Source organism: Rattus norvegicus, chromosome 7 (genome assembly GCF_036323735.1).
Source record: "Rattus norvegicus strain BN/NHsdMcwi chromosome 7, GRCr8, whole genome shotgun sequence".
NCBI classification, from domain to species: domain Eukaryota; kingdom Metazoa; phylum Chordata; class Mammalia; order Rodentia; family Muridae; genus Rattus; species Rattus norvegicus.
This window is the reverse complement of record NC_086025.1, coordinates 105,720,566-105,745,335: the sequence shown is the minus strand read 5'-3', so window position 1 is coordinate 105,745,335 and position 24,770 is coordinate 105,720,566. Positions and strand designations below refer to the sequence as shown.

Genomic DNA, 24,770 nt, shown 5'->3' with positions numbered 1-24,770 from the left:
TTACACATACTTGAGCCAGTCCTTGTTACATACAGAACTGGAGTCCGTCTTTTCATTCCTAAAGAATGAGCAGGTATAGAGCCTTTCAAATGTTAATCTTAAAATTTCAACTAATGGTAAAACTCTGTTTTCTATCCAGAATGTTTCCAGCAAATCTAGGTAGGAGCATAAAACTTATCCACTGAGTTAGTTCTGCACATCAGTCCTGCACAGGATCACTTTATACCACCTATGGTGACACCGCATCTGTGTTTTAGTTATCGACAGCCCCACAGGGCCTCTTAGGAAATGATAATGGCAAACATTGTCAATATGGAAAGACACCTCACATAAACCCACGTTCAGTCGCACTGCCTAGGGATTCGCTCTTGGATTTAGGGAGAAGGTGGTATGATGTCTGTGACATCACATGCTTCGTGTCTTGCTCCCTCTGATCAGTTGCAGCGTGAACTGCAATGAATGAGACAGTTTAGCTTTGCCATGGTTGACAGTTTTGTCCAGGCTTTTCAGAAAACAGTAGGACCCAGGAGTGAAAGCCACCCACCCACCCCTGCTGTCCTATGCAGGAATCTTCTCTCATTAGGAGCATAAGGAAAGTAGGGGTCTTTGTGGGGTCCAGCCACATTCACACATTTGTGCAAAAGTGATGTTGCCTGTGACTTGGTAAGGAATCCAGACCCCTGGGTGGGAGAATGTACAACCAAGGGACAGAGTTGGTGTGAGACCTGGGTGGGCTCCCAGGACTGCTCAGAATATTCCCTGAGATAGGGGGTGATCATAGTTTTACCTCAGGGAATGCAAATTGTGAATACCTTTCCTTCAGAAGTGTCCCAGCTGCACACTGAATTAACTTGATTGCTCTGTTAAATTCATGCAGGCAATTTTCATGTCTTCAAATTCTATCCAACTTCATAAGTGTACCACAGTTGCAATTACTGTGGTGGAAATAATTATTTGCTATTTCTTTATTAATAATAATTAGATTAATTGGCTACTTATATATCATCATTGTAACTACTAATTGCATCAGATAGCTGTTTAGTCACTGTATAGGGACTAAATGTTGCTTCATTAATAATTAGTGGGCTAATTAATTAATATGGAGTGTAATTAATTTGTTCTTTTCATTAAGGATAATACAAACAGGCATGCATTTTTGTCAACATTTATATCTATTGGCTAATGTGTTACTTGTTAATAGTTTGATTAATTTGGCTAGATGTTTTCATTAATGTTTAAAAGAGAAAATTAGGAGTATGCATATATTGTCTGGCTCTGTTTCTCTGTCTGTCTGTCTGTCTGCCTGCCTGCCTGTTTCTTTCTCTCTCACAGATAATGATGTATAACTCCCATGCCATGTTTGGTGTGATAAAGGTTCTGAAGGTGAAATCCACTGAGGTCATCTAGAATGTTATCTAGGGCACCTGAAACCACCAACATTTGGTCTTTTTGGTTTGCAGTGGTGTGGAATCGTACATGTCAGGCAGCTGCTACACCACTGAACCATATCCTCAGCTTCAGGCCTTAAGTTTTCACATGAATCCCAACAGGGTCATCTCTTGGCCCAGGGAAGATGAGTTGCTTGGTGGGAGCATCTTGAGAAGCTGCAGATATTGAAGCGTCCTGCCTCTCAGTCTCCATCTTCTGTTAGGTCCAGTCCATCCTTGAGACACTAGAATCTTTATATGTGACAAAGGGAGGGACTGTGGAGCATTGTAGTTTTTAAAGGGGTTTCTTTTGGCAGGGGCAGTAGGGAGAATAAGGGGCTCCCTAGTCCCCTGAAAACCCATGTTTTACTTATGTATCCATAGAAAAATGAAAGGCAATAGGAGGTTCAATAGAAAGAAGAACCAGAGGCAAGACAGCTGCTATGCAGATCTGCTGCCCTTTGTAAGCACTAGTCCCTTAGAAGACAGAGGAGGCCAGCAGAGCAGGTGCCTGGAGCAGGCTGACTGCTGCTTTGCATTACCCCCACCCCCAAACTGGACTTGCAAGACGCTCTGTGTAAGTTGTAATGGATACTGGAGGCTATGTGATACCTCCTGGTAGCAGTCTCCTGACTTTGTAACAGCCATTTACAGTTGCTTTTGACTTTCTTCATGATGAGACTGTTGCAGTGGGCAGGTTTAATTCCTGAGGACATCCCCAGTGGTTCTCTGCTTCCCGCCCCAAACCTTTGTTAACTCCTTACTGTGTACAGCAGAACCACTGGGTGCTGAGTGCTTGGACTCGGAGGTATCAAAGATGTCTTTATGTTCTAGATTCTCCCTAATGTCGTTACAAGAAGAGCATGAGGCTGGCATCTGTAGCAGGATGGCCAGACTGGAGTTCTAGGTTGGGATTGGGGCACACTGTGCTCTATTCCAGCTTGACCTCTCAGTTGCTTTAACTCCCATTTCCTTTCCTCATTTGCAGCTTGTGGTGGAAAGGGCTGCCTCGCTTGATCAGCGTGGGGTCTAAATCAAGTAGAGCTGGTAAAATGGAGCGTTCATTTCTGGCCGTTCTTCCGGGTTTCTATCTTCTATGTCTCCTATGCACTCCGTGCCTCTTCTCTGTTTTATTATGCATACAGCAGCAGGGAGAGGGCTAGAGTGGTGGTGGCTGCAGATGGGGTTGGTGGCATGGAATGATCCCGTACTAGAGACATCTGTGCCTCTGAGCATTGCCAGTCCCTGACCTTAGGCACCTGATCCTAACCTGCTACCCAGGAGTTTTAACAGGAAGCTCTGCTCTCTGCATGTGTAACCTCCAATTCAGGTGACCCCAAAGCAGCTGGACCCTTCAGGATGCATATACTTCCTTTGTATGTGGAGAGGGTAGCTGTAGCAAGGTCTTTAAACTCTCTGGGCCAGCTTTCTTCACTGTCAAACCTAAGCATTTCATTTTTCACTAGCTAGTCACTGAAGATCATCAACTTTAGACTGCTTTTAGTCAGGCACCACCACCATCAGCAGATCAGGGGTGTTTGCAGAAAGAGGGGGAGGGTAAATAAGGTCAGACTAGCAGTGGACTGGCCAGGAATCTCAATTTCAGAGAGGAGTGTTTTAGAAGGCTATAAACATTCCAGAGCCATCTGCACAGCCAGATATATAAGGAGAGAAGAAAGGAAAATGTCCCCATGGCCTGAGTACTACCTGTGTAGAAAGGCCCCCTGTTAAACTCCATTGATGGGTACTGTGGGGGCCTGAGTGATCCTCGAGTGACAGTGGGTGGCCTGGTATGTCCTTTCACTGGGAAGTGGGTCCGGTGATTTCTGCAGATCCCTCAGTATGCAGAGAGGTGAACAGAGTTGATCAAGAGCAGCAGGTGGGTGTGGTGCTGAGGATATTGGGCAAGGCAGGCAGCCACCCTTGATGCCACATTTCTCCAGCTCTTGTCCAACAAGGAAGAGAGGTTGGTCTTTACCCAGGGCATTTCCTAGCTCACTGTAGCCTTCCCAGGTACCCAGACTTAGGGCAAACATACCAAACAGGGTGGATGCTGCCCCAAAGACTCACCAGGTCTAAGTGAGCTACTGAGAAAATAAACTCCAGCTGCCTCTCAAAGCCCTGCTTTGTAAATGCTCTGTATATTCTGTATATGATCGTTTGACTCACACATGCCACCCGGAGTCAGTAAATGGGATAACTCATTATTGTGACCAGTGTGCCATTCTTTGTTTTTTATCGCCCTCTGGTGGCCATATGCTATTATTGTTCTCTGAATGCAAATGGCCCCTTGAAGTGTTCCTTTTAGGTGACTTAAGCATTTTCTGAGTATGGCTTCTTGTCATGGCCTGAATTAGTTTCTCTGTGAGATGCAGAGGAATCTAAAATGTTCGATTCTTGTGGATCTGAGGGTAAGGTAAGAAGTACCTTGACCATGATCTTGACCTTGATCCGAGAGGAAATCCAAGAACCTGGGTGCTATCTCAGAAGAGAGGAGTAGTGGGCATCTGGAGAAGGGCACATCCAAAAGGAGGCCTGGGCAAGTGCATGCTCTAGTGCCTTCTATTGCTCCTGGAAGTTGTGTGGGGTGGGGAAAATTTGTAAATACTTCTGGAAGAATACAAAATGCCAGGCCGAAAACCAAGGATGTACCACCACCAAAACCCAGAACAGGTGCCCCTGCAGGGTGTTCAGCTGCCAGCTTCTGAGTGTTCTCAGGTGAAAGGCCACTTGACAGGACTTTCTTGAACCTGAAAAATACTCAGAATGATCCTCACTGTCTCCCAGAGCTCCGTCATTGCATAGTGACCCCCAGCCAGCCCCTGACCCAGCATATGTCTCTGTCTTTGATGGTCTCCATATGGCATCTAAAAATCTAAAACCGCATGGCTGACATATGTCTCTTTTGACCCTCTAGTTATTCCTGAGGTGTAGCCATAGCTCTTCACACTGGCACCTCAAGGCCTGCTCTGTCCTCTTATGTTGCCTTTGGCTGCTGTATAATCCACAGTGCCTTCAATCCTACTGGCCTGTATGCAGCTGGTTTCTGCCTGCTGTTGTGTGCTTAGCCTGTTGGTCACTTCTGCCCTCTTTAAGGTTCAGTTGCCTCCTCCAAGCCCCTTGCCCCAGGCTTCCAGGTCCACAGCTCTTTCCCTACTCAGCACTCCGGTTCCTCTTTGTACCTTTCTCCCCTCCCCACGCTCATGATCATAGAAACATGAGCTCCAGTTTCCTACCGGATTTACTTAGTATTTTCCCCTGTCCAGCATTAGCATGGGAAATGAGGAATTAGAGTTGAACACAGTGCTAGAAAATACACTCCTGTAGACTGTACACACAAAATGCACATCCGAACTCCTGGCCATACTGGTTCCCGTGGAGTAGGGGTGTGCAGGGGAGAGTTCTTGATGAACCTAGGGAATCAATAGGCAGTTCGAGACAGTCTGCTCTGTGATGCTGACTCCGGCATCAGCTCTGGACTGTGGTTGGTGGTGATGAAGTGTGCTCTCAGAGAGCCTTGTGAATGAGTGACTGCTGTATACATCTGTGTATGCATGTACATATGTGTATGGTCTCCTTAAATGTTCAAATAATTCAGCCACACAGCGTGATATGTCATAAGGCAGGTTCTCTCTAGTTTGGCTTCCTGTTGCTGTGATAAAACACTGACCCACAACAACTTGTGGAGGAAAGGGTTCATTGGACCTCCACATGTTATAGTCCATCCCTGAGTGAAGCCACCGAGGCAGACTCTGAAGGCAGGAGCTGAAGTGGGGAACATAGAGCTGCTTCCTGGGTTGCTTTTCTCTGGCTTGCTCAGCTATCTTTCATATATAGCCCCAGATTCACCTGCTCAAAGGTGACACAGCTCACACTGGGCTGGGCTTCCCACATCAATCAACAATCAAGATAATGCCCTGGTGACCGAAAATAAAAAAACCACAAAACACAAAAACAAAACAAAACAAAACAAAACAACAAACCACAAACTATAGGATCTTTATTAGTAATTTCCAACTTTTACTTCACATTTTTTTCACTTTATCCTTTCTCTTCCTTTCCATGTGAAATTAGGTGAGGCAGGTGAGGCTGACATCTTCCCATACTGCCACTCCATCTACACCTTTCTCGAACACTGGTTTGTAACATACCAAGTAGCATCTCTGTGTGCTTTTATAACCACTCTCTCTCTCTCTCTCTCTACAGGGCCCGCCTGGACCACCCGGTGTTCAAGGGCCCCCTGGACCAGGAGGTCCCCCGGTAAGACTGGCTTGACTTTCTCTCATAGCATTTTCAAGGGCAGGGGATGGCTTTCTATGCTGGTGACCAAAATAAAGCCAGAGACAGGAAGATTCTGAATGCAGATGCCTCCAAGCTTCTGCATTCTCAGGCTCCTGGGTCTAGCACTTATAAGTGACAGATAGGTCAACATAACACTTGGTATCTTCTTCTGCCATGGTAAGGGGTGCATCGTGCTAGTGTGCTATTCAAATATGCATAGTTTTTTGTAGTCTATTCTCACAAAACAATACCAAGGCCAGTGTTTGTTAATACTCTCCCCTCTATCCTTTAAAGATCATCTAGGAAACTGTCCCATAGCAGGTCGTGAGCAGGGTAGACCCAGCAGTATGCAGAGGAAGTATTCAGGCTTAGGTGGACATGACAATGGTCTCAGCTGCAGAACAGACACACTGTGAGCTTACCAACCATAGATCTGGGGCAAATCTGTGTGTTACACTGGCTGGCTGTGAGGGTGGTAGACAGCCTGAAGTACTCTCCTTAGAGCCAGAGGCCTGATCCTATGACAGAGATGGCATCATGACAAGCTCTAATCTCAAATAGACTGACGGGTTTTATACTTTCCCTTTCAGGGTTTACCTGGTGAGCTCGGCTTCCCGGGAAAACCTGGGCCTGCTGGGCATGTGGTGAGTTATTTCAGCACTTCTGCTGCTTGTTCTTTATTGATCTCCTTTTTCCCATGTCAGGAGTATTCAGACATTTGCTCTGGCCCCAGGGCTCTCTCCCAAAGCTGATGATGCCTTCTGAAGCCCCTTCCTTTACAGGAAATCATTAGGCTGGTACAGGCTGGTTTTCTCTTTTCTCCTATTGTTTCCTGAGACCGCCTCCTACCAGCCCTGGTCAACCTTGTTACTGTTTGCAAAGAAACATCCACGAAGTCCCTCCACTAAGATGTCAAGGGTCACAATTCCAGCCTCTATTTTCTGGCCTTGTTTGTAACTTATACATGGAGAAAACCTTGGCGTTTCAAGGGCTTTCTAGTTTCTTCTAAGCCCTATGAATCAGCTAGCTTTAAGGTCCCAAAAAAGCTATTCAGCTAAAGGTAGACATTTTAGTTACCTTGGCACATTGGTGTAAGCCTCCTTAGACACACTAATAGTGTGTCCTGGGAAAAGTCTGCCACCCTGAAAGGAGATTCTGACCTGATGTCCCAAACCCCCAGGGGTTGCTTTACTCAGGGGTTTACAACAAGCTCCTTTGGGAGACTACAGGTAGAAAGGCCAGGGCATGGTTGGAGGCTCTGGCTGCTGTAGAACAGAACAACTCTCCGTTCTATGTGGGTCACAGATCCCTCTGTGGACATAGATTAAAGACTCAGGAGCTAGGACCAGAGGTGGGTGCCAACCCGCAACTGAAGCTCTGCCGCTCCTGAAAGAAGCATCAGAGCCATCAAGCCAAGGCATAGTCCATGCTCAGCTGAATGAATGCAAATCTGTGGGAGCACCTGGTTAATGCATAGTTCTCAAGAGATGTTCCTCAGACACAGTCACCAATTGCATTGTCACCAATATGTATGTGGTGGCCATACAGCATCTTAAACTCACTAATCTCTTCGGATGCAGTGCATTTATTTGAAAGTATGATCATCAGTCTGAACAAGATGGCATACTTTGTAATTCCAGGACTGGGGAGGCTGAGGCAGGAGAATTGCTGCAAGTTCTAAGTTTCCTGGGCTATGTAAACTCTTAACTCAAATAGAACAGAAAACGAAGGGTTCAAATGACCATGAACAACTGTCCCCACACCATGGAGGGGCTGTGGGGACAACAATTTAAAATGCCATTATAGTTTTATCAAGATGAGGCTGTACCTCGGCTATGGCTTTGGACTTTGATCTTTCCTGGTCATTATCATGATTTTACTGAAACAAGGTATTCCTCCTTCTGTGGCCACAATGGTCAGCAAACCTCCTCTGTACATGGGAAACAAGTCTTCCCTAAACATGACTTTGTTTTCATTTTGTTTCTTTCCTCTCTTGGACCAGGGACCACCTGGAAAGGATGGGGTGAATGGGCCTCCAGGCTTGCCTGGTTCCAAGGTAGGTATTCCCAGGGTGCCTTGGCTTTGACAATCAGAAACTGAAAAGCAAAGACGATTCCTGATTGTTGGGTTCCAAAATTAGTCAATCGCGTGGGCTTTGGACCAAGGCTTGGTTGCAATGGTTGGATGTACAAGGTCAGGTGTAGCAGAGTTCTACCAAAGCCCCCCAGGGAGGCTCTGAAAGTGTCATGGGACATTTCAGTTTTAAAGAGTCTCCAGTGGAAACCATTAAAAATGATATGACAGGGAGAGTCAAAGGGTAGATTCTAGAAAGTACAAAACCAAAATCCCACCTTAAACACCTCAAGGGAATAAGTGGGCAGTGGATAATCTTTAAAAATTTTAAAGACTTTAAATTTTTATGAGAATAGGTACTTAGCCTGCATGTATGCTTGTGCACCGTGTGTGGGCTGCCCTTAGAGGTCAGAAGAGGCTTTCAAATAGATTCAAGGTCCACAAAAGGTAGGTCCGATTCCTCCCTTTCTGAAACCAGGCCAGCACGGGCAGGTCGAGATTTCTTGTTCCGGGTCCTCAGGGCAGCTCTTCCGATTCAGCTGCTCCTACTACTCCTTATTGGACTCACCTCCCGTGTACCCGTATCGGAAGAAGACTACAGCTGTGCCCTCTCCAACAACTTTGCCAGATCGTTCCATCCCATGCTCAGATATACCAACGGCCCTCCTCCCCTCTGAAGCAAGCACACGTGCAGGCAGCAAGAGGGGAAGCAGGTCCAAAGCAACCCCAGGCTGTCAGAGAAGGTGTGATCTTGGCAGAGGCCCTCATATGGCAGCTTCCGTTCTCCCTAACCCGTGTATAAAAGAAGGAAAAAAAAAAGCCTTTGGACATGGACAGTAAACAACTGGAGGCAAACAAACATGTAATTGGTACAGTGTCATTTGACACTCAGAGCCTTAATACTAAAGAAATTAGGGACATATAGGGTTCCCTAGACCCATGAAGTCTGGGCCTTTGGCGTAGCCAATGGCTCTCCCTACTGGGCCGTCTGGGCAGTTTTCCTATGGTGCTGCTCGATCAACCCGAAAGCCCCTTTCCCACGCACCATGTCAGTATCATACAATCCACCAACCCACACCTGCTGGAGGGGTTAGGACCTCCTCACCATTTTTAGGAGCTTACGTGGCAGCTTCCTTTGTACCTTGTTTTCTTTGGGGCATGATGTTTTAATGTTGCTTTAGAGGTGCAAGCTGTAAATTTGAAAGGCACTTTTTTTTTTAAAAAAAGGGTATAAAGAAAATCTGGATGTAATAAGTAAAATCACAGAAAGCTTTATGTGAAGAAAATTGAATGTTATGGTATAAAAGAGATATTAATGTATGTACAGTTTGCTACAGCCAAGTTTCTGTTTGTTGATTTCTTTGCATTTATTATAGATATTATAAAAACCTTAAAAAAAAACCTGGTTTCTGGGAGCTGGGAACCCACTGAAATACTCAGCAAGAGCAGCCATGCTCTAAACCACCGAGCCACCTCTTCAGCTCTAGCAATGGATGGTTTAAACAAATAAACTTTATTCTTAAATTGTAAGTGTATATCTGGTCAGATGTGACCTTGAAGGGCAGCTGTGAAAGAAAACTTAATATTTTTGGTGAAATTCATTGTTTTTTTCACTCAAAGTGGACTCAATTTTTTTCATAATAAAATATAGAATGAGCACGGATATAGAGCCATTTATAGTCATTTTATTTGTTTATCCTTATTGGGCAGAGTGATGGGTTTCAGAAAGACCTTTTTGTTCAGGTGTACTATGGACATTGACTAGGACCGACTCTCCTTCTTTCTCTCTTCTTGTTAATTATTCCTATCCCTTCTTCCAGCCCTTCATCTACTACTATTCCATATACACACCCTTGATTTTACGTGTCTGTAGAAAATCGAGGATCCATGAATGACAGAAAATGTATTTTTTGTCTTTTTTAATCTGACTTATTTCATCTAATATGATGATCTGAAGTTGTATCTATTTTTTCAACAAATGGCATAGATTTATTCTTCTTTATGACTGAATAAAATTGGCACACATGTGTGCATATATTCATGCTTTCTTGCTTCCATTCCATCTGTCGACAAGCACCTAGGCCAATTTCATAATTTAACTATTGTGAATGGCGCAGTATTTCCTTCTTATGTTGGTTTAGAGTCCTAGGGTTACACTAACAAAGGCCATTTATGCAAATGCTATTTACTCCCCTCTCTAGCTAACCAAGTACTTAGTATTTTCAAATCAAAAGGTATCCTCATGTTGTCCCTAGTCCAAATCTCTCAGAAGGGAAAGAGATGCCCTTTGTACTCAATCACGTGCTTTAAGCAACAGAGCTTGGGTATATGGGATGTGGGAGGATGAGAATTCAGAACCACCTATACACAGGTGACCCTGTTCCAGACCCATCTACAGCCATCAGTAGGTGTATTCAACCAAGTGTGGTTCCTTTTGTGTTGACTCTGCATTTTCTTCCCACAGGGAGAACCAGGGGACCCTGGCGAAAGTGGTGTGCCTGGAATGCCTGGACCTCGGGTATGACTCTCCCATTCATGTTGCATCTATGCCTCCAGACGGGGTTTATGGCTGTATGTGTACGGTCTAGGGATCTTAAAGGAAGCATGAAGATAATTGGGAAAGGGCTAGTTAGCAGGGTTGGCAGATCCGTGGGGCTCCATCATGATACCCTGAGTCTAATCACAGCATAGCCAAGATCACCTCCTAGGGAATGATTCTAGGGGATGATGTGGTCCTGCTAGGGAGACCGGCTACATAATGGAGGTCCCAAGAAAAGCTGGAGCCCTAGGAAAAAGATACCACCACATCCACTGACTAGTCTGTCCTGCCCAGGAGTGAACAAGGGGATAGAGGTATTTCTCATTTCCTTCTCCTCTTACTTTTTCCCTGAATTTTTGTCTTTTTTCCACTAATTTTTCTTCCCATGACTTTTGGTGTCTAATCCCTTCTTAAATGCAGTGATGGAGAAATTCTGCTGGAACACTCTGAAAATTCATCACCCACTGGGCTTTCAGCAAATGGACCAGCACGAGCATTGGGTGTAGAAGCAGGCTACTCAGCTTGTGATTGACAGGACACTGTCATGAATGTATACAGTCCAGTGCCTTGTGTCAGAGGCTCTCCCTACATGCTCACAAGTTCCTCACTCTGGACTTCCTGACGGGCAACAATGAGATGCAGGATCTTGCTTCCCAAAGCCATCAATTCAAAATCCCAGTATATCTAGGGCTCAGAATAGTCAATAGAGAAGAAAGGGAGCTAGACCCTGGTGTGCGGTTCTACATAATGCCAACTTTTAGCTCTGAGGGACAGACTGTGTCAGGAGAACTGCCACTCCACCTGCCATCTGCTATGCTCCTGCTCCACCATGTGTGGGTTGTTTAAGAACAGTGCCTGGCTCTCTCAGCTCTATAGTGCCCCCTTCCCGTCCACAGTCAAGGGACAGTATGGAACCTACATAAGGACTTGCATCATGGAGGGACTTAATAAGTCAGTCCAATTAGAGTACAGGATGGACTGAACTGAAATAGCTGATATTAACAGGGATATTAATAGGGTAGTGGAAGGCCTATCAGGTCACCTCATCACCTCATTGGATGGACAGCGTTCATGCTTCAGTAGCCTTCAGAGTTTCCAGCCATACTCAATTGCTTATTCTTCCTCAGTACCTAGGAAAGAGTTCACACAACAGAGGAGTCCATGCCAACTGATTTCAGGAGAAAACTTCAGTGGTGAACAATTTGCAAAGCTCTGCTTAGAGAAGTTCTTATGCGATGTGCTGTAAACCTATGTACTGTAGGATTCATAGGGAATTCTAGAGTGTACTAACTCCATGTGTTGGATCATTTCATGGAACCAGAGCTATAGGCTAAGATGGATGTGTACACTAAACATACGTTTAGTCTCTTCATCTCCACTACTAATTTTCCTTCCTTTCTTCCTTGCTTTCCTTTCTGATAATCCATGCTGCCACTGGCCTTCACAACAAGTTGAATTGGCACAGCTATGGGAAAAATCCATACCCAGTCTTTCATTCATGAAAGCCATACTTCTTATGGATATCTATACCAAAGGTTTTACTAAATAGTGTGCCAGATATTAAACATATATTTCCTCTCAAGGAATTAGTGATTTTTTTTTCAGACAGAGTTAGAAATTAACCTGTCATGCACCTGTTCCAGCAAGGACCGGGTGATACAGCAGCTGATAGCTTTGGAATGGGGTTCTTCTGATCTGGTCTCCCATGTCAGTTTGATGGCACAGAGTTGGAGAAATGTGTTCTTTGGTTTGCCGTGACAAAATTCTTCAGGCTCAGTGATTTAGAAACAACAGAAATTTATTGCTCCCACTTCTGGGGGCTGCAAAGTTTAAGGTGCATGTGGTGGTCGATTTGGAGGCTGCAAGATGCTTTCTGCTTTGTAGGAGATCTATCCATCCTTAGATGCTATGGTTGCACCAGAGGTAGAGGATAAGATGAACACTTTCCAGGAGAGCAACCTTCATGACAGGCAAGACCAGTGGGCTCTAACAAGCTTTTTTCAGTAAAGGCACTGATCCCATTCAGGATGAATCTACCCCCACACCTGACTACTTCCCAAAGGCCCCACCCCATGGTAACTCTTTGAAGATTATGTCTTAACATAATTTTTTTGAGGAAGCATTAAGACCACAGCAGAAACTTTATAGATGAGAAAAAAATTGATCAGGGAAAAGAAATGGTGTGAACCTCTCTAGGGCATGCTTTCTACTAGAAGCCTGGGAACATATGCTCTCCCACTGCAACATTAGGGAGAAGGAGAAAGTAAACTCTTCCCTGCTTCTAAGCCTAGGGGACTGCCTGATTTTATGAAAAGAAGGAGCAATAACCAGAAAGCCTGAGCCGCAGGGACACATTCTGTACCAGTTCCTCCTCCTTTGCTGAGCCCAGAGTAGGGTTTGGAGATTCCTGAGAGCTGGATTTGGGATGCATCTAAAAGTTCCAGGTTGGGCTCCTCGTTGTTTTAAAATGCAGATGTTCAGGTTCACAGAGAGCGGATGCAACATGCACGAATCTTCAGGGAAGTAGAAGACATTGCGAGAGAGTGTAGAATTCCTATCTGTAGAAATAAAGAACACTTTGGGTTTGGGATTCAGAGTCTTGGGACCCAATGTCTCATTTTTAGAGAGCAAAGGTTGGCAGGTACTGTGGATGTGTGGGCCCAACCGTGGAGTGACAGCCATGTTTGAAGGTGTACATAGAAGATGGCAGAACTTTGTTTACTCTGTCTACAGGGTGAAGTTGGGGAGCAGGGCCTTGCAGGTCATCCTGGTGAGAAGGTTAGTGTGCTCATATTTTATTTATGGTTTAATTCTTTAATTAATGAATTATCATTATACATCATGTCCTAGATAAACAGTACAAAGAATCATGCCTTTTGAAAGTTCATTACATTTAGTTCATGCCTTTGTTTGTTTGATAGTTTTAAGCATGTCTTAGTCATCAGTAGTTGTGCTGAGCCCATTGAGGAACCAAAAGAAATTGGGCATAGGAACAGTTTAAAAGTGTAGTGATGGAGGCACGCCATCCTAAAGAGGGGTTATGAATGTGAGGAAAGATGCTAAAGGGCTGGCCCTGTAGCTGAGTCCTAAAAGGGTGGGGAAGTTAGGTATGTAGAGAGGCAGGATAAGGGTCACTGAAAGAGGAAATGGCCTAAACAGGAAGGAGCATAGGGTACTACTACCCATGTGATGAAGCTTGAAATATATGAGAGGACAAAAAACATGTGACCTAGGACCTCTCTCATAGGGAAAGCCTTCCACCAGTACCTACTGGTTTTGTTCTCATAGGGAGAAGTTGGCCTTCCTGGTGCTCCAGGCTTCCCAGGAGTACGTGGAGAGAAAGGAAACCAGGTAAGTGGGACTGCCTCTTGCTACCAGAGTCACCGTGCTTATGCCCAAGGAAAGAGCATCTTCTGGAGTCTTTCTCACTTGAAATGAGGCAATGACTTTGACTATGAGAATAGAGTTACTCCTAATGTTGAGGGGTAAGAAATACCAGATCAGAGTATCTTGGCATGAAAGGACCTTAACTGAGAGACACCTCTCAGAAGAGCTGGCATGTTCAGAGGAAACGTGAGGCACCACAGTCAGGAGTCAGCTGCTCCCAGAGCCTCCTTGGACTTGGGTTTCACTGTGGCTATCCTGCAGAGGAGGTAAGGGCAGTGAAGAGGAACAGAGCACAGGTGTGATGGTCATTCCTGACATCCAAGGCCAAAGTGCCCTTACTCAGATGGGCAGAGGTTCTAATGCTTTTTATGCACCCTTTACTTTAGGGAGAAAAAGGTGAACTGGGACTTCCGGGTCTGAAAGGTGCCCAAGGAGAAAAGGTAACAGCTGTCTGCTCTCAACCTTATCACCAAATTTCCTAGCTGCTTTCCAGAGGAGTGGGAGGGAGGGAGGGAAAGGGAGAAAGAGGGAGAGTTTTACAGAATGCATTTGTACTGCTCCAAATCGTGTTTCTGAGTAATCCTACCACAGAGAAGCATTGTGACTCCATCTTAAGTGTCTGTCAACACTGACGTGTCTGTTTTCTTCCAGAAAGCCTCTGGCTAGATAGAAATCTTATCCTCTCTGAGGTAGTTTAGAATGTCATTTCTTCTCCATCTGCCAGGATAAGACCCAGAGCTCTGACCAGTTCACAAAGTCCTGCAAATTTGGATCCTAGTTTCATAAGCTGCTGGTTATGAGTGAAGGGGATTCATCCTCGTTAGCCTCCAAGTCTGCTGATATCTGATCAGCTTCTGCACACTAGACTCACAGAATGTTGACACACAGTACTGATTCCTTGGCTCCAGGGATGCTCAAAGGCTCAGAGGCCCCTTCCTCCTGAAAGGCATCTGCTCTGACATTGCACTTTATACATTCTGGTTCTCAGCACACCTTCTGCCTTTCCCATTCCTTGACTCCAGCCACACTGGTAACATGGTCCTGGGTAAGGCTCTCCTGGCCTGCTGGTTTCTTAATGCTGAAAGAAATAGTTCTCATTTTAATGGAATAAGAGATGATTTATGACACCCGAGGATCCCGGCCTGCAGCAGCTCTCTGCTCCCAAACCCCGTGGGAGAGAGACCTCACCGCCTGGCCAGGTGGGCACTCCCGAGGCTGCAGAGCGGAGGAGACCACCAACACTGCCCACCACTGCCCACATCCCTGGCCCAAGAGGAAACTGTATAAGGCCTCTGGGTTCCCGTAGGGGAGGGCCCAGGAGCGGCAGGACCCCTACGCCTGAGACACCGCCGGAACCTGAAGGAAACAGACCGGATAAACAGTTCTCTGCACCCAAATCCCGTGGGAGGGAGAGCTAAACCTTCAGAGAGGCAGATAAGCCTGGGAAACCAGAAGAGACTGCACTCTGCACACACATCTCAGACGCCAGAGGAAAACACCAAACGCCATCTGGAACCCTAGTGCACGGAAGCTCCCGGAAAGGGCGACGCAGATCTTCCTGGTTGCTGTCGCCGCAGAGAGCTCGTGGGCAGCACCCCGCGAGCAAACTTGAGCCTCGGGACCACAGGTAAGACCAACTTTTCTGCTGCAAGTGACCTGCCTGGTGAACTCAAGACACAGGCCCACAGGAACAGCTGAAGACCTGTAGAGAGGAAAAACTACACGCCCGAAAGCAGAACACTCTGTCCCCATAACTGGCTGAAAGAAAACAGGAAAACAGGTCTACAGCACTCCTGACACACAGGCTTATAGGACAGTCTAGCCACTGTCAGAAATAGCAGAACAAAGTAACACTAGAGATAATCTGATGGCGAGAGGCAAGCGCAGGAACCCAAGCAACAGAAAGAAACCAAGACTACATGGCATCATCGGAGCCCAATTCTCCCACCAAAATAAACATGGAATATCCAAACACACCAGAAAAGCAAGATCTAGTTTCAAAATCATATTTGATCATGATGCTGGAGGACTTCAAGAAAGACGTGAAGAACTCCCTTAGAGAAACACAGGAAAACATTAATAAACAAGTAGAAGCCTACAGAGAGGAATCACAAAAATCCCTAAAAGAATTCCAGGAAAACACAATCAAACAGTTGAAGGAATTAAAAATGGAAATAGAAGCAATCAAGAAAGAACACATGGAAACAACCCTGGATATAGAAAACCAAAAGAAGAGACAAGGAGCTGTAGATACAAGCTTCACCAACAGAATACAAGAGATGGAAGAGAGAATCTCAGGAGCAGAAGATTCCATAGAAATCATTGACTCAACTGTCAAAGATAATGTAAAGCAGATAAAGCTACTGGTCCAAAACATACAGGAAATCCAGGACTCAATGAGAAGATCAAACCTAAGGATAATAGGTATAGAAGAGAGTGAAGACTCCCAGCTCAAAGGACCAGTAAATATCTTTAACAAAATCATAGAAGAAAACTTCCCTAACCTAAAAAAAGCGATACCCATAGGCATACAAGAAGCCTACAGAACTCCAAATAGATTGGACCAGAAAAGAAACACCTCCCGTCACATAATAGTCAAAACACCAAATGCACAAAATAAAGAAAGAATATTAAAAGCAGTAAGGGAAAAAGGTCAAGTAACATATAAAGGCAGACCTATCAGAATCACACCAGACTTCTCGCCAGAAACTATGAAGGCCAGAAGATCCTGGACAGATGTCATACAGACCCTAAGAGAACACAAATGCCAGCCCAGGTTACTGTATCCTGCAAAACTCTAAATTAACATAGATGGAGAAACCAAGATATTCCATGACAAAACCAAATTTACACAATATCTTTCTACAAATCCAGCACTACAAAGGATAATAAATGGTAAAGCCCAACATAAGGAGGCAAGCTATACCCTAGAAGAAGCAAGAAACTAATCATCTTGGCAACAAAACAAAGAGAAGAAAAGCACACATACATAACCTCACATCCAAATATGAATATAACAGGAAGCAATAATCACTATTCCTTAATATCTCTCAACATCAATGGCCTCAACTCCCCAATAAAAAGACATAGATTAACAAACTGGATACGCAACGAGGACCCTGCATTCTGCTGCCTACAGGAAACACACCTCAGAGACAAAGACAGACACTACCTCAGAGTTAAAGGCTGGAAAACAACTTTCTAAGCAAATGGTCAGAAGAAGCAAGCTGGAGTAGCCATTCTAATATCAAATAAAATCAATTTTCAATTAAAAGTCATCAAAAAAGATAAGGAAGGACACTTCATATTCATCAAAGGAAAAATCCACCAAGATGAACTCTCAATCCTAAATATCTATGCCCCAAATACTAGGGCACCTACATACGTAAAAGAAACCTTACTAAAGCTCAAAACACAAATTGCACCTCACACAATAATAGTGGGAGATTTCAACACCCCACGCTCATCAATGGACAGACCATGGAAACAGAAATTAAACAGAGACGTAGACAGACTAAGAGAAGTCATGAGCCAAATGGACTTAACGGATATTTATAGAACATTCTATCCTAAAGCAAAAGAATATACCTTCTTCTCAGCTCCTCATGGTACTTTCTCCAAAATTGACCATATAGTTGGTCAAAAACGGGCCTCAACAGGTACAGAAAGATAGAAATAATCCCATGCGTGTTATCAGACCACCACGGCCTAAAACTGGTCTTCAATAACAATAAGGGAAGAATGCCCACATATACGTGGAAATTGAACAGTGCTCTACTCAATGATAACCTAGTCAAGGAAGAAATAAAGAAAGAAATTAAAAACATTTTAGAATTTAATGAAAATGAAGGTACAACATACCCAAACTTATGGGACACAATGAAAGCTGTGCTAAGAGAAAAACTCATAGCACTGAGTGCCTGCAGAAAGAAATAGGAAAGAGCATATGTCAGCAGCTTGACAGCACACCTAAAAGCTCTAGAGCAAAAAGAAGCAAATACACCCAGGAGAAGTAGAAGGCAGGAAATAATCAAACTCAGAGCTGAAATCAACCAAGTAGAAACGAAAAGGACCATAGAAAGAATCAACAGAACCAAAAGTTGGTTCTTGGAGAAAATCAACAAGATAGATAAACCCTTAGCCAGACTAACGAGAGGACCCAGAGAGTGTATCCAAATTAACAAAATCAGAAATGAAAAGGGAGACATAACTACAGATTCAGATGAAATTCAAAAAATCATCAGATCTTACTATAAAAGCCTATGTTCAACAAAACTTGAAAATCTACAGGAAATGGACAATTTCCTAGACAGATACCAGGTACCGAAGTTAAGTCAGGAACAGATACACCATTTAAACAACCCCATAACTCCTAAGGAAATAGAAGCAGTCATTAAAGGTCTCCCAACCAAAAAGAGCCCAGGTCCAGACGGGTTTAGTGCAGAATTCTATCAAACCTTCATAGAAGACCTCATACCAATATTATCCAAACTATTTCACAAAATTGAAACAGATGGATCCCTCCCGAATTCCTTCTATGAAGCCACAATTACTCTTATACCTAAACCACACAAAGACCCAACAAAGAAAGAGAAAAAAAAAAGAGATGATTTATTCTGGAGTGAAACATGAGCAACTATGACCTAGGAACACAGATTTAGATCACCTCAAATACTGTGTTTCCCATGAGGTAGTGATTTCACAGGTGTTTAACAAAAGCAGAATAAAGGAGGCAATAAACCAAGATGTGTTTCAAATAGTGGAAGCATCAGATAGAAACACTATAATAGGTGGGTTACAGCAAAGCAGTGGAAACCTCTGTTATAGGCCACACATGCTCTGTGATAACACTATTAGCTTTGGGGGTAGTGGAAGCTACTGATATATTAATACCCAGGTGAGAGAGGATTGGCTCCCACAACACACCAACCTCTACAGTCTTTTAGTAATAATTCACTAATCTGCTGTGGAAAGTTCCAGAAAAGGTGCTTGATGCTTCTTTCCAGGAACTTCTGTTCAAACTTGGACTCTGAGAAATGCAATTTCTATTAGAGACAATCCTTTTCAGAATGCAGAGGCTTAGGGAGACCACAAGACTGTAATTGCTTTGTCAGAATCATCAGTAGGCTTCTAAAGATTCTTCTAATAAAGCCAGAACAAGACACTAAAGCAACACTGCTCTCCTCTGACTGGGCTTGGCAAGTCTTTGCCTCAGCCTTGCCCTCCACTGTTTGCCCTATAGCTAGCACCTGAAATCAGGGATGGTATTTCTTCTTGCTTGTTGAGGACAACTGAGAGCTGAAAACCCACAAAGAACCAGGATTTGGATCCAGGCCTATCAATTCCAAACCCATTGCTTTCTAAAGTTAAGCCTCTTACTCAAACTTGGAGAGTCTCTCTTCCACCACCTACCTAACAGTAGCCATTCTTCCTGCACAGCCCTGAGAACAGGCAAGGAGACCTTTGGCAAGGTATCCTGTGCCCTCCGCTTTAGACACCTCTCCCTGCCTCTTTTTGTTTTGTACCTTTTTTGTTTGTCCACACCCCTACTAGGAAGAACTGGGTTTTGATCCCTTGGCTTGTTAATAATAGCAAGGAGATGGGGTAGGTATGATGGTGTCTAGAGCACTAGAGCATGAGACCTGCCTGTCAGGAAGGAGGCAGAGTAAGTCAGTCATACCATGACTCTGATGGTGCTTCTTCTGGAATGTCTGCCGTGTCAGATCAAGCAAAAAGCTGGATTCTGAGTGGGAATCCAGATGCCTGTCTATCTCTCTGTCTGTCTGACTGTATATGTTTGTACATCTGGACTGAGGTTTTTGTGTCTCACTGTCTCTATTGTTGAAACACAGGGAATCATGTCAACAATAATAAGTCAGACTTAGGAAGGCATATACAACATGCTTCCTCTCGTGTTGGCATCTAGATTTTTCTTTAAAAATGTTTATGTGTATGGCACACATATGAGGACATGAATGTATATATGACATTAAAATAAAGATGGGGAATTTGGATGAATAAGGGGACTATCAGCGGTGTGGGGTGTAGGAACTAAGTACATCGTATATTATATAAATATATAAAATGTTATTATGAAAGCTATAATCTTGTATATAAAATACAAAAATATTGTGTGGACCTATCTATAGAGATAAATCAGTTCATACACACAAGATACATAACTTAGAATGTGATGTATAACAGAAGAAGCAAGCCAAAAGGAACGCTACCATTTTAGTGCTTATGATATGGTAGAATCTGGTTTCCAGTTCAGCTGAATCAGCCCTGTGCTGCACATTAGAACAATCCTGGTATATGTGGGTATATGAGAGAGAGCAGTTTGCCTCTTGTAAGGGGGGTAGCTCAGCTCTGGGGTCCTCTTGAAGGGAACTAGACTTCGGTATGGCCATGAAGCTAAAGGTGGGAACATCTGCTGTAACTGCCTTTGATGGCAGCAGTGCAAACAACTTCAATATCCTGTTTGTTATTACAAAATGCTGGAACGGTACATGGTACTTAAATAATAACCTGCAGATAAACACCAGTCTAGAAATTTAAAAAAATACACATCTGAGAAACTGTATGAGAGAGAGAGAGAGAGAGAGAGAGAGAGAGAGAGAGAGAGAGAGAGGAGAGAGAGGAGAGAGAGAGAGAGAGAGAGAGAGAGAGAGAGAGAGAGAGAGAGAGAGAGAGACCTATCAAAGTATGTGCTGGGAGGGTGGACTACTTTTCTGAGGGGAAAATTTTGTTATAGACCTTTTCTCCCATCAGCAGAATTGACCTGATTAAGATCATATTTTTTTCCATTTCTTCTAGGGTGAGGTTGGTCCAGCAGGCCCTCCTGGCTTACCTGGAAGTGTAAGTTACTCTGATTCTAATCTTATCTCCTTCTCTGAATTCCTAAGGCAATGGGATTCACACAACACACACACACACACACACACACACACACACACACACACACACACACACTCTCTCTCTCTCTCTCTCTCTCTCTCTCTCTCTCTCTCTCATACCAGTTATTAATATGCTTTCATTAAGTTCATTAGATAGACCCACTCTTAGTCCTTCTAGTGATGAGAAGCCCTATACTTAATTTATTCACTTTATTCAACAAAGGCACAATTGTAATTTGTCAGAATGCACCATAGACACTGAGAGTGCACCTCCACCTATTACTTAAAGGGGCGCTGAGATGAGAATCTGGAGACAAGCTATTCGTTCAGGGTGGGACTTTAGTACCATACCCCAAGCCTCTGACTCCTCTCCCACCTTCCGCAGGCATCCTCAGTGTTTGGGGATTTTCAAGACTATCTGATGACACTCTTGGTTTTTCAGTTGTGGCCTATGATTGTGTTCCAATAGATTTTTGCCTAATTGTGGGTTGAGTGTTAGACAAGTTAAGGATGTGAACGATAATTGACTGTGAAGGAAGGAAAGATAGCCCAAGATAGCATGGTGCTGTGTTGACAGTATTCTACTTTTTCCATGATCACAAATCAGAATCTTATATCATGTTTAACATAGATGTATCTTCTGTCTTGGATCTTTATTTATAATAATAAATATAAAATGGCCTCATTTCTTATCAGCTATCTTATTCCCAAATAATTCCACAATGGATCCAGTTTTAGAATTATTTTTTATTTCAATATTCCTTCTGCATTTTGTGATTCTGTTTGGACAGTTGACAGAGACATTGAATATAGATCTGTTTGCGAGTTCTAATGGAACTGTAGATAAATTCCCTCTCTGGATGGTCCCAGGTTTTACCCTTTTCCTTTTACCAACACCAGTTTCCTGGGGCAACTAAAATTTCCTTGGGGGTTTGTTTCAGTAGTCTGTTAAAGAGGATGCCAGTGTCTTTCTTTAGAATATATTCTCTCCTATGAGGATGGTTATATTTATCTAAAAACTATATATAAGGGTGTACATTGTAGTGTTGCTTACAATGATGAAAAATTATGAACTCTTTCCATGATTATATCATAGGATTAAGTAAATTCTGGAATATCTATATAACAAAATCCAATTTTATACAACACACACACATAAACATTCACAGACACATAGGCATGCATATGCTCACATACATACATGTATCCACCCCTACATACACATATAATACACATATATACATGCACACATACACACATGTACATAAATACACTCATGCACACATACATATGCATACACATACACACACGTTTTAGAGTCTTGGAATTTTATCAATGAACACACTAAATAGACGACACTAAGGAGAAAGGTAATTTGTGAATCATTGAGAACAAAGTTTTCCGTCTTCTGTGGGGGTTAGGTCCTGACCCTACAGGGCTTTATTACTCAGATGTTTTCAGGGGTTTCTGTCTCTGTCCTTTGGTTTCCTCATCCACACAACAGGGCAGAGGTAGATCACTTCCTGTCATCATCTCTTGATGCATGTGATTAATTGGCAACGATGTAGTCAGGTTTACTCTTAATAAACTTTCTGCACAAAATGCATTGTGCATTTCCATATTTTCTGAGCTCTGTGTAAACACTAACATGGGCTCTAATGGGCTGACCAGAGACGGCGCTCTAACTGGGAGGAGTCTGGATTGGAAGGGAAAGAGAAGAGCCAACATTTTCCATTTCGTGTGAATGAACATGTTTCCCTGCCTGCTCATTTTGTCCATTGAGCTTAATGCTCTGGACCAACCACTGGCAGCCTTTAACCTCACAGAGAACTTAGACTCTCCGTGGGGAAGGAAATTGAAGGTGTACAAATGTAAAAAAAAGAAAGTCAAATTATAACTATTTGTAGATAATGTATTTTGCATAAAATATCCCAGAGGTGAAGGATCTCTACAACTAAATAATAGATCTTTGAAGAGAGGGATAGAAGAAGACATAGAAAGACCTCCCGTGCTCATGGACTGAGAATTAATATTGCCTCATCTACCATTCAACAGACTCAATGCACTCCCTATAAAAATTCCCGTGTTATTCTTCACGGAAATAAAGTAGAAACCCCAAAAGTCACATGGATACAAAAAAGACCCAAATAAGACGGACAGTGCTGGAGGGGATCAGCACTCCAGATGTCAGACTATATTACAGAGCTGTAGTAACAAAAACAGCATGGTGCTGGCAGAGACCCAGACACGAAGATGAGTAGAACCCAACAAGCTCCAAGGATAGGAATACACTCCAATCCGAGATGCCCCCCCCCCCCGCACATGCTATCCAGGAACATCCAGTACAGTTGATGTGCATATCAACGGGACTCAGCCCTAATTTTTATGTGGCTACTAGAGGAGGAAAGGGAATCTATGGAGACAAACAGAGGACTCCTGAAGAGGGAAGCACCCGGCTCAAGGAATAATATGAAAGCATTGAGGCCAGACAAAGCACAGGCTCAGTGCAGCCTGGGTAGCAGTAAGGCTGGAGAATCACTCAAGTTTATGATGGTCTCCACTGGCCATCCATGAGCCAATGGCTGGGATTCCTTGTTAGTCTCTTCCCCTTTGTCCCTAGCTAGCTCAGGTCAGGTGATAATACTGGGGAAAGATAGATAACTGAATTCAGTGTTAGGCCCTCTTCCAGTTGCCTGCATGGGGTATTCCATTTTGGCTTTCCAGTGGGTTTTATCTGCCTCTTACTGATGACGGCAGAGAAGCTAATAGAAAATATCTGAAGTCATGGAAGGTTTGGGATCACAAGGCATCTAAATTTATGGATTGCACTTCCCATCACTAATGTATGAGAACACAAGGACCACTTAAAGAAAGCTGACTGTTGAACAAACTCCATGATAATAAAGGACACATGTAAAACTGGACACATGTGTTTAGTACCTGGACTAGAGAGGCAGGAGGCTTAGGAATTCAAGGTCATCCTTGGCTATTTCAAAAGTTTGAAGCCAGCTTTGAGAGACATGAGATCCTACCTCAAAAGCATAAATCAAATAAAATACTTTTCTTTGGTGAGGATGGCCACTTGCCTTTAGTAGGTTCCTGTGCCCTATTGGACAACTCCATACCACATACATATGGACAGCACCAATAATATTCTGTGGGTCGTTAATAAAGGAGGACATGAGGCTGAGAGGGAGGAACACATAATACATACATACATACATACATACATACATACATACATACATACATACACACACAAATATTTTAACAATATACTAACACCTTCCACAAAAGACAAATATGAAAAAGCATTTCAAGTCTGTGCTCTTTGGTTTGGCAAATCTTTTACGAACAGCAAGATTTAAAAAAATGAAATGGAAGGCTCCTTTGATTCTCAGCTTTCTAACTTGTGTGGTTTCCATTTCAGCCATCAATATTCACACCACACCCAAGAATGCCAGTAAGTATCCGTGGGCTCTGTATTTCCCATAGCCTCAGCTCATCTGGTGATGCTGTGGGGGGTAGGGGTGGGATAGCAGTTGGGGTTTTCTGAATTCACTTCTCAGCCCCTTCATGTCAGTTAGGCAGACTCAGGGATTCTAGAACGTGTCCTGGAAAACAGCAGGCTACAAGTTATTGCAAAGAACTGGTTTTCATGGCGGGTAGACATTCTAGGGCCATCACCCAGTGGCCAGGAGCAAAAAAGGCTTTCCTCTCTGTGTAGAGTTTATTTTGTTGTGCGCAGAGCTGCTGGTTTCTGCGAGCCTAGAGCTATCTGAGCTGCCAGAATAGTCCCTGTCAAGGTTGGCAGTGAAGAGACCAAAGATGGAAACATTTCAAGCTCCCAGTCCACCAAAGTTGCTGCCCCATAGACATGATTTCTGCAATCTTCCATTCAGACTGCTAGGGAAATGAAACTTCAGTAGTTTCCTGCAGACACCGAGACACTTAATAGGAAGATGGAGATCAGCTCCACAGCCTGGGGAAGTCGGGGCCTCCTCTTCTATCTTCCAAGAAGTCTTCTGAAAATTAAGCATTTTCAGAATTGTAAAAGGATATATATATATATATATATATATACACACACACACATATACATGTATATATACACATATATACATATATGTGCATACATACACACACATATCTATCTCCCATATAAAA

The 24,770-nt window shown here is 43.6% G+C and overlaps 1 protein-coding gene across 9 annotated transcripts in view; it reads left to right on the top strand.

The window, feature by feature from the left end:
- Positions 1–24,770, top strand: part of Col22a1 (collagen type XXII alpha 1 chain) — a 237,471-nt gene that overhangs the window by 111,911 nt on the left and 100,790 nt on the right. For all 9 annotated transcript variants that reach the window (XR_010053430.1, XM_063264443.1, XM_039080218.2 and 6 more), the window contains 9 exons: positions 5,634–5,687; positions 6,299–6,352; positions 7,711–7,764; positions 10,246–10,299; positions 13,054–13,098; positions 13,609–13,671; positions 14,094–14,147; positions 20,524–20,565; positions 24,034–24,066. Coding sequence is in view for 8 of the 9 variants with exons in the window: in XM_063264443.1 (XP_063120513.1) it covers positions 5,634–5,687; positions 6,299–6,352; positions 7,711–7,764; positions 10,246–10,299; positions 13,054–13,098; positions 13,609–13,671; positions 14,094–14,147; positions 20,524–20,565; positions 24,034–24,066 (453 nt within the window). In the remaining variant the exon portion in view is untranslated. The remainder of the gene's footprint in view (positions 1–5,633; positions 5,688–6,298; positions 6,353–7,710; positions 7,765–10,245; positions 10,300–13,053; positions 13,099–13,608; positions 13,672–14,093; positions 14,148–20,523; positions 20,566–24,033; positions 24,067–24,770) is intronic.